Raw genomic sequence first — 10093 nt, forward strand, 5'->3', positions numbered from 1 at the left:
TATTTTTCCATTCTTGGGATACTTCACTTAGTAGAATGGGTTCCAGCTCTATCCAGGATAATACAAGAGGTGCTATATCACCATTGTTTCTTATAGCTGAATAGTACTCCATGATATACATATACCACATTTCATTAATCCACTTACGTATTAATGGGCACTTAGGTTGTTTCCACATCTTTGCAATTGTGAATTGTGCTGCTATAAACATTTGAGTGCAGGTGTCTTCTTTATAGAGTGACTTTTGTTCTTTTGGGTAGATGCCCAGTAATGGGATTGGTGGATCAAATGGTAGTTCTACTTGTATCTCTTTAAGGTATCTCCATATTGCTTTCCACAGAGGTTATGCAAATGTCTTGTTTCTCATTATGCTTTTGCCCACTAATTTCAGTGTCTGTTGATGATTCTTGCCTACGACAATTATTACTGTTGTATTCCTCAATGATGATTTTCTACTTACATCATTCCTTTGACATTTATTCACTGGGATGCTACTCTATGGGTTATAATCCAATACTACCATTATTTATTTTGTTGTTTAAATTGCCCTTGTTTTGGCTATTTCCAGTTGACTCCTGTGTTCTTCCAACATGCTGCCATGATTTTGTTTTTTAGTATTTCTTTACTTTCTGGCACCACAAAATGTTCCAGGATCATCATGTATGTTTCCTGTTCCATCTCTGGATTAATCATTTCTCTAAGGAGCCTTGGTTCTTTTTATTGGAGAACAGTATTTAGAAACCAAGATCTGGGTTCTAGGTGTGCTCATGGCTACTGGGGTGTCATCTAGGCCTTCTCAAGGGACAGAGCTAGGAAATATATGTATACTAACACAAAGATATTTAATACATATATCTTTATTTCTGTATCTCTCCATCTGTATGTCCGTCTACACATTATTTACACATACAGATGGACGGATATAAAAATAAAGATATATGTGTTAAATATCTCTATTTATCCATGGATATTTACTTATTTGCTCAATCTTAATATACACATAGGTAGTTCCAGTATTGCTAACCCATACTTCTGTGATTCGGGTTTGCCTGATGTTTTTCCTTAATTAGATCTGGTTTACCCACTTTTGTCAAGAATACCACAAATTTATCAGTGAGAATACAGAATTTGTAAACAGTTCTTTTTGTCTTTAGTCTTATAGTATACATTCAAAATAGTGTTACGTAGGTTAGTGTCCTTCTTCCTCACCCCCTTCAATGTGGTTATATTATTCATTTGTAGCACAATTAGGCTTGTTATAGTTTATATTTCACTTTGGATCCCCACCCCCTGCCCATGTCCTGGCAGATTTCAATTATTTATTTTTTGAGCATGTAAGACATTGGTCTCCCCTTCAGTTTCCTCATCTGTAAAAAGGGGACAGTAATAGTAAGGTCATTGTGAGGCTTGGATGAGACAGTGCCTGGCACCTAGTAACTGTGCAGGCAGAAAGTCAACACGGGGTCGCTGTTGGTGAAAGGAGGGTCCCTGCCTCCAGAGAGGATTCCTGTTCCAGGAACAACAGACAAGAGTAAGGTGGGGCCTCCAGGCCTAGAGGGACAGAGACACCAACACATAACCCCAAGATGTGACCAGTGATGTGCTGCAGTGCTGAGGGCAGGTGGGGCCAGGTCTCCTGACAAGGCAGAAGCCCAGGGATCAGAGTAATGACACTGGTAGGAGGGCTGGACTGCTTATACCTCTCCCTGCCTGGGAGTCAGGATTGATTTGTCCTCAACTTTGGCTGCCACTCAAATCCCCTGGGTACATCGTAAAAATATTGATGTCTGGGTTCCACCCTCAGAGATTCTGATTGTAACTGGCCTGGCATGGGCCTGCCTGGTTGTTGGTTCTTGCCACAGCTGTCCAGGTGATTCTGGTAAGCAACCACTGGCCTAGGACCTGGGCAGGGCTGGATGGATGTAAAGCTCAGTGATAGAAATCACTGGTCAATAGAAAGAACATCTGTCTAATAGTCATACTGTCCATGGGTACGTGGGCTGGTCAGTTCCTCATCCCTGGAAGTGTGCGAGCAGAGGCCAGGTGACCCCTAGCAGGACACGGAGGCAAGATACGAGCTTCAGAGGGGACCTGTCTTGGACAGTCTGAGGTCTCTGGCTCTTGGTGAGTGGACATCTCTTACTCTCTGGGGGTCTCTGTCATTGCAGGATGGCCCTTCGACAATGCCACATGCAAGATGAGCGGCTTGGTGCAGGGCATGTCTGTGTCGGCTTCCGTTTTCACGCTGGTGGCCATCGCTGTGGAAAGGTGAGAGGTTACCTGGTTGGACTGTCCCTGGGCCGGCTGGGGCCTGGCACAAAGAGAAGCCACTGCCTCTAATGCTGGGCCAGCTAGAAGGTTGGGGCTGCTCTGCGGTAGGAGGGGCTAAATCCTCAGCCATAAAGGGAAGGGTTGTGGGCCCAGCTGACCTCTAGATTTGGCGGACCTGCTAAGGACACCACCACCTCCTTCTGGAAGGCCTGGAATAGCTCTTGAGAAGGTTTAATAGGGATTACTGGGGCCTGTGCAGACCTTGAGAGCAGTTCATGTTTTCCAAGCAGTAGGAACCCTGCCACCTGTTAAGTCTGAGCCGGGGAGCGGGAGCTAGGTGAGTAGCTTATAGGGCGGGCCTTGGCATGGCAGGGGAGGAAGGGGTTCTCCTGCTCCTTCACTCGACCCCACTGCCTCCATGCTGGCCCTGGCAGTCCAGGCCTCACTCAGTCCCCATCTCCACCCCTTCTGGGCTTTCAGCCTCAGATTCCATCAGATTCTCTGATAACCATGGATCTGTTAACGTGACCCGAGGTATGGAATGGAGCCAGGGGCAAGGAGGCTTTGCAAACTGTAAAGCACTGAGCCCGTGCGTCTTCCTTGTTGCACTGCAGTGAGTCCTCCTCCCCCTCAGCATCGCGAGTGGTGTAAGGGCTCCTCCAGGGGCTTTACCCCGGGGAGGAGGAGGCAGGCAGATAAGATGGAAGTGTCCTCATCACTGCCTAACTGGATCATGGTGGGTAAGTCACTTTACTCGCAGCCTCTGTAGTCTCATTGGTAAAATGGCAGATACCTTACACGGTGGTTGAGAGGCTTCCATGAGCTTCTGCACAGTTCCTGGCACAGAGTCCAAATGCCAGCTGTTAATATCCCTTGTCCTCTCCCCAACACGGGCACTTCGTAGCCACGCCCTTTCTAGAATCTAGTGTTCTCATCCTTTCTCCACCTCTGCCCTCATCAAACCCAGTATTTTTGTAACCCAGTGAAGTAGGCAGCTGGGATGATGGCATTGGGTTCCTCTCTCCACAAGGCCGCCAATTACCTGGGTAATGGGGGAAGTCCCTTCCCTTCACTGACCTTTGTTTTGTTATCGTCATTGAATGATGAGAATGTGCAGCCTCTCCCAGTGTTGTCTGCAATATTCTTCAAGACCCACTTCCTCCAGGAAGCCTTCCTGGACTACCCCAGGATTCTCCTCCATCCATAACTACTATTGCACTTATAGCCAGTACTACTTACTTTAAGAATTATTTGTTCTCTGGAAAGTTCTCAAGTGTGTGCTGCTATCAAGCCAGTAGGTCAAAAGCATACAGGTTGAGACTGCAACGGGTCAGGCCAAGGAAAGAGTAGGTAGGCAGGAGGGCACGACACAGTTTAGTGAAGTGGAATGGGCATTGGGCTGGGAGTCAGCTCTGTGTTCTAGAGCAGGTTCTGACCCTAAATAGCCATGTGACCATAAGAAAGTCCCTTCCCCTCTCTGGGTCAGGTTCCCTCTCCATTAAACAAGTAAGCTTCACTAGACAGTCTTCTATTTCCGGCATCAGTAGATGAGAGAAGATATTCTGGGAAGTAGGAGCCCCTCCTCTTTCTCACTATTAAGCATTAAAAATGTCTCAAGAAGTGTGGTAAGTGTAGCCTCACTTAATCTTCTCAACCACCCTACAGAGTAGGTCATATTATTGGCCCCATTTTACGGATGAGGAAACTTAGGCTCAGAAAGATTTTTGAGTAATTTGCCCTTCCGGTTGTTCATGCATTCATGCATAAACACTCCCCAGGAATGCTGAGAGGAAAAGGCAGGGCACCTGTTCTCAAAGGGCTTGCAGTTGAGCAATCGCCTTTGAACCACACTGCAAAGGGGGAGGTTCCACCTCCACCCCCGCATACAGCAGCGGTTCTCAGCTCTGCACATGGGAATCACTCCAGGAACTTTTTAAAAAAATTAATACTAAAACCCCCTCCCTAGACTAATTCAATTGGAAACTTTGGCCCAAAGAAACAGGCATAGTTTTGTTGTTGTGGTTTTTTTGTTTTGTTTTGTTAGTTTTTTAATGCTTCAGGAGATTCTAATGCACAGGAAGGGTTTACGCCTACTGGTCTATGTGGCATAGTGGAGCAAGACAAATCTAGGTTCAAGGCTGGTCCTTGCCACGTGGTGTGTGTGACCTTAAACCAGTTGATTAACGCCTCTGAGTCCCAGTTTCCTCACCTGTAAATTAAGGGTGTAACAATTGCTGCTGAGACATCCTAATGAGGAAATAAATGGTACCGACTTGTCCTAACATGGTGGAGATACTGACTTTGGCCAAGATGACAGAGGGACAGCCTGTCATGTAAGCTCCACATCTGACCTCCCGAGGTTTTCTGGAGAATCCATAAACAGCTAGAAATTGTTCTTTGATACACCTAATTGGCTCAGGGACAGACTGTGCAGCCCGAGTGCTCTGCTAGCTGCTAATCAGTTTACCCCCAAAAGTGCACGAACAGGATTAATTGTTCCCACGCTATCTGCAGCCTCCCTCCCCTCTCTCATAAACCCTGTTGTTGCCTTTATTCCTTGCCGCCCCAGCCAGATGGGGTGACTCCCACACAGGTAGAAAACCAATTCGCTTACTAAAGAGCCCGAGTGATGCTGGAGCTGTTCTTTGAGCCGCCTTGGGTGTGAGGGTGAATGCCAGGGGCAGCCCCGCCCAGCCTCGCCCAGACCCCTGCCCCTTCCCGCCGCAGGTTCCGCTGCATCGTGCACCCTTTCCGCGAGAAGCTGACCCTGCGGAAGGCGCTGGTCACCATCGCGGTCATCTGGGCCCTGGCGCTGCTCATCATGTGTCCCTCGGCCGTCACTCTGACCGTCACGCGTGAGGAGCACCACTTCATGGTGGACGCCCGCAACCGCTCCTACCCGCTCTACTCGTGCTGGGAGGCCTGGCCCGAGAAGGGCATGCGCAAGGTCTACACCACCGTGCTCTTCTCGCACATCTACCTGGCGCCCCTGGCGCTCATCGTGGTCATGTACGCCCGCATCGCCCGCAAGCTGTGCAAGGCGCCGGGCCCCGCGCAGGACGGCGAGGAGGCGGCGGCGAGCGGCCGGCGCGCGGCGCGGCGCAAGGCGCGGGTGGTGCACATGCTGGTCATGGTCGCGCTCTTCTTCACGCTGTCCTGGCTGCCGCTCTGGGCGCTGCTGCTGCTCACCGACTACGGGCAGCTCAGCGCGCCGCAGCTGCACCTGGTCACCGTGTACGCCTTCCCCTTCGCGCACTGGCTGGCCTTCTTCAACAGCAGCGCCAACCCCATCATCTACGGCTACTTCAACGAGAACTTCCGCCGCGGCTTCCAGGCCGCCTTCCGCGCCCAGCTCTGCCTGCCGCCCTGGGGGAGCCACCGGCAAGCCTACTCCGAGCGGCCCGGCCGGCTCCTGCGCAGGCGGGTCTTCGTGGAGGTGCAGCCCAGCGACTCCGGCCTGCCCTCTGAGTCGGGCCCCAGCAGCGGGGCCCCCAGGCCCGGCCGCCTCCCGCTGCGACATGGGCGCGTGGCCCACCATGGCTTGCCCGCTGAGGGTCCTGGCTGCTCCCATCTGCCCCTCACCATGCCGGCCTGGGACATCTGAGGTGGTCCAGGGAGGGCAGGCCTGAGCGGACATGCGACACCTGGACGCCATAGCAGCCTGGTATGGTGTTAGAAAAGGATGCATGGTGCGTCCCTCTCCAAAATAAGGCAGTGGGCAGCCGCTAGGGATGCTTTCACCCTCAGATAGAGGCAGATAGGGGGAGGCCTCCATGTCGTATCCCTTCTGTGTGGTAGACAAACACCGTCTCATTAGATTGGCTGAATGCTTTGGAAATAGGTTTTCGTATTCCCCTTCTACAGATGCAAAAACTGAGGCCTGGAGAGGCGAGGTGATGAGCCCAAGGTCTTTCAGCTGGAATCTCGTGTCAGCCTATGAGACTCTAACTCCTGTATGGTTTTTGCCACCTCCAGCTGGCTCCAAAAGGGCCCGTTAAGGTGGAGCATAGTGAACTGTGTAAATCCTTGTTAGGCAGCTGGGAAGAGTTTAAAAACAAAGCCCACCTGTCCTTTGATGCTTTGTGTCGATGAGCGATGAGCGGTGCAGTCTCTTTTGTTCTGTTACTGAAGCCCCTCCCCTTGTCCCTTTCCTAGGAGGACATGGTGTGTCCCTCCTGCCAGCTTTAATATGTTGATTTGTCTCCTTTGTTCCAAGCAATGTCCAGGGCCATTCTCTTTCAGGATGTCACAGCTGAGCAGCTTTGGAAGGAGTCCTGCGGAGCCTCTTCAGCTGCAGGATCATCTAGGTCTTGCGCTCTGGGTGTGAGCTAGAGAAGGGAGGAGGGGATCCCTCCCACCTCCACCACCCGGATGCAGGCAAGAACTCACCATGCCACAGGCAGCTGCCAGGCCATATGGAGGTGTCTGTTTATTGACTCATGGACAAAGAGGAAGGGAAGGCAGAGTACTGGCTTCTCACCTTTGGAAACACATCTGCTCACTGGAGATGCAAGTACGAAGCCTTCCCCAAGGCCTCTTCCCTCCTGGCTTCCTGCAAGGAAGAAGATCCCCAACCAAAGCTGTAACCAGGGTTCCCTATGGGGACTCGTGAAAGACACACACTAAACCCCTCCCCAGCACGGATGACTCATGTAACCAAAAGAGGGTGGGGACCAGGTGATCCCTGATTTGCTCCGGCTTTCACCTAGCAAACCTGCATCACCTTGAAGAAATGAGGCTTCTCTCCAGGAGATGGGAGAAAATGGGATCGCCTTGTGTGACCCTTGCACAGCCCCAGTCATCTGCAGTTAACTGGACATTTTCCTCCTCACCTCTGTAGAAAATATTGTGTTGCTAAACATTTAGTGAACAAAAAAGAAACATTTCCAGGGGTCAGGGTTCTGAGGCTCTGATTGTTTCCTTAATCGACACACAATGACAGCCCTTTTTAAGTTTTGAGTATAGAGAAGAAGAAAATTCCTAAGCAGCAGCACTAATACATTCTCTAAGCATGTCCCCAGACACTGTCTCATTTGAGCCATACTAATGAGATTGAAGGAGATGTTGTTATTGCCATTTCACAAAGTAACTGAGTGCCAAGGTCACAGGGCCACCGAGGGGCAGGATTTGGATTAGATTTGTCGTCCGATTGTTCTTCTCACGCTGCATGCTGCCTTTCAAGGAAGGTGGATATGGCGGGGAGGAGAGCTGGAAATTCCCCCAAAGGTCTTTTGCCTAATGGTGAATCAGAACACTCATAGACCCAGAATCCTGGTGCCCAAGCTCTTGGTCTGGGAAATGAGAGTCTTTTGTGTTTACTCTTGTAATTTCCGCCCTGAGCTGTTCTGTGTATATTGTCTATACCCGTGTGCTGAACAGGCTGCCAAGGTCCATTAGGACCCTGTCCTGGTTCAGGAGTCTGGGGTGATGGATGAGGGTCTCAGAGAGGGTTGCCATCCTGCCCCTCAGCGGTATTAGCTGGTGCCACACATTTCTGATGCTGTATCAGTGTCATGTGTTACATAGGCCCGAGAGTTCCTGGTTATTTACTGTGAAAAATTCTGATTCCAGGCTCTAAAAATAGGCTGGAAAAAAGACTGTATCAAACCCAAAATGCCTGTTCCTGTGGCTGGGTAGGAGCTGTCTGAAGACACCATCTCTTCTCTCCTCTGGAGTGTGTTTCTTCCTTAGCATGGCCTCCTGCGGCACAAAATCACAGGCTTTGGCAAGGGGACAGGGGTAGGGACCAAGGCACTCACCCAAGCCAACCTTTCCATCATGCGCCTTTGTTTTATTTCCCCCCGAAGATGCCATGCTTTGAAAGCTGGTAACTGCCCAGAAAACTGCATAGGTCACAATTCAGATATTTTGCTGTTATTTTTATTTCTTTAAAAACATCAATCGGGCTGCACCTGCCTGTTCAGAGTCTTGATCTGAATGATAACAGGCATGACTTGATGCTTTAATGAAGTAGTGAGGCCCCGTGGGCATGTGGGGAGTGAGTCTGTTTCTTTGTGGATGTAGTAAAATACACACAACATAAAATTGACCATTTTAAACCATTTTTAAGTGTACAGGTCTGTGGCATTAAATACATTCAGGTCGTCGTGTAACCATTACCGCTATCCGTTTCCAGAACTTTTTTATCACCCAAACTGCAACTCCATACCCATTAAACAGTATCACCCCATTCCCCCTCCTGCCAGCCCCTGATACCCACCATTCTACTTTCTGTCTCTGATGTTGACTACTCCAGGTACCTCATACACATGGGGAATCATACAGTATTTATTCTTTTGTGACTAGTTTCTTTCACTTGGCATGATGTCTTCAAGGTTCATCCATGTTGTAGCATGTGTCAGAATTTCCTTCCTTAGAGATCGGCGCAGTGGCTTACACCTGTAATCCCTGTGTTTTGGGAGGCCACAGCGAGAGGACCGCTTGAGTCCAGGAGCTTGAGACCAGCCTGGGCAACATGGTGAGACCCCATCTCTACAAAAAATTTAAAAATTAGCTGGGTGTGGTGGTGTCTACCTGTAGTCCCAACTACTCAGGAGGCTGAGGCAGGAGGATCATCGCTTGAGCTATGATCGCACCACTACACGCTAGCCTGGGCAACAGGGAGAGATCCTGTCTCTCAAATTATTTCCTTGCTTTCAAAGGCTGAATCATATTCCATTGTATGGACATTTTGCTTATCCATTCATCTGTCAATGGACGCTTGGGTTGTTTCACCTTTTGGCTATTGTGAATAACGTATGGAATTTTTAGATAACTAAAAGTAGTTCCTGAAAATAGTGCCTGTGTGAACCCTGAGGAAGAGACCCAAAGTTGGGAACTTGGGGTCTCCCTCAACTTATCATTTGTGGGTGAAAAAGCAGAGGCCCAAGGATAGCAGTGATTTTCTCACTGCCCTGTGCCCACCCCAACTGCTCTGAGCCTCTCTGCTGGGCTATACTTCTTGACTAGAATGGCTATAAAATTGTGTATTCCCCCCCATGGGATATTTTTTATGAGGCTATTTTTATAATTATAGCTTTATTATCCTCACTGGATTCCTGTGTCCTGACACCTGGACCCTGTGGGGGGCCTTGTGCAGCCAAGGCATTCCAGGGCAAGCAATGTGGACTTCTAATGTGCCATCCTCTGCCTACGGGTTGGCCAGGTCTCCTGAGGTGACTGCCTTTTCGCAAGTGGAAAGTTCGGAGACGAACTGGATGTGTGATAGGGGAAAAGGGCCAGAGGCCTGTTGACACGGAGAACCCCCCCAGAGGGGCTCTTGGAGGGACTCCGTGTCCTGCCATGTGTAGCATGAGCAGTTGTTCTCATCGCGGGTCTCCACTGATGAATGGCCTCTTGACTTCACCAAGACCACGCAGCACCCAACAGACCAATCTGAGCCGGAGGCGGGTGCCCGGCCTGGACCCCACAAACCACAGTCTGCCCAGCCCTGTGCTGAAGACTTTCTCTTGGGGCCTGGAGGACGCATGAGTTGATCTGGGTTGGAATGGAGGGCGGGGTTGGCAAAGTAGGATGAGAGTCCCCTATCATTAGTCTACTGTGTATTCATCCAAAAATCAAAGTCAGAGCCAAACCGAGGGCTGGATGGACAAGGCATTGCTATTAAGCTCTGTACCTTATTGCATCCGTTTCCTCAGCTCACCCCTCAGAAGTGCCACTGAGGAAAGACAGATGAGAACGAGGTGACCTAAATGGGCTGCATTACAAGCAAACAATGTTGAATCGACAAGAGATTCCTTGTTGAATAACCCAATTATTTATGTTCATGGCATTTTATTGTGTTTTTTCTCTTTCTGCAAAG

General features: G+C 49.7%; 1 protein-coding gene across 1 annotated transcript in view; it reads left to right on the forward strand.

The window, feature by feature from the left end:
- Positions 1-5885, forward strand: part of NPFFR1 (neuropeptide FF receptor 1) — a 23645-nt gene extending 17760 nt beyond the window's left edge. The window contains exons 4-5 of the mRNA XM_012658431.1: positions 2169-2268; positions 4999-5885. Coding sequence (XP_012513885.1) covers positions 2169-2268; positions 4999-5875 — 977 coding nt within the window. The 3' untranslated portion in view covers positions 5876-5885. The remainder of the gene's footprint in view (positions 1-2168; positions 2269-4998) is intronic.
- The last annotated feature ends 4208 nt before the right edge of the window (positions 5886-10093 follow it).

This window comes from Propithecus coquereli, unplaced genomic scaffold, assembly GCF_000956105.1.
Source record: "Propithecus coquereli isolate 6110/MARCELLA unplaced genomic scaffold, Pcoq_1.0 Scaffold117, whole genome shotgun sequence".
Classification (NCBI taxonomy): Eukaryota; Metazoa; Chordata; class Mammalia; order Primates; family Indriidae; genus Propithecus; species Propithecus coquereli.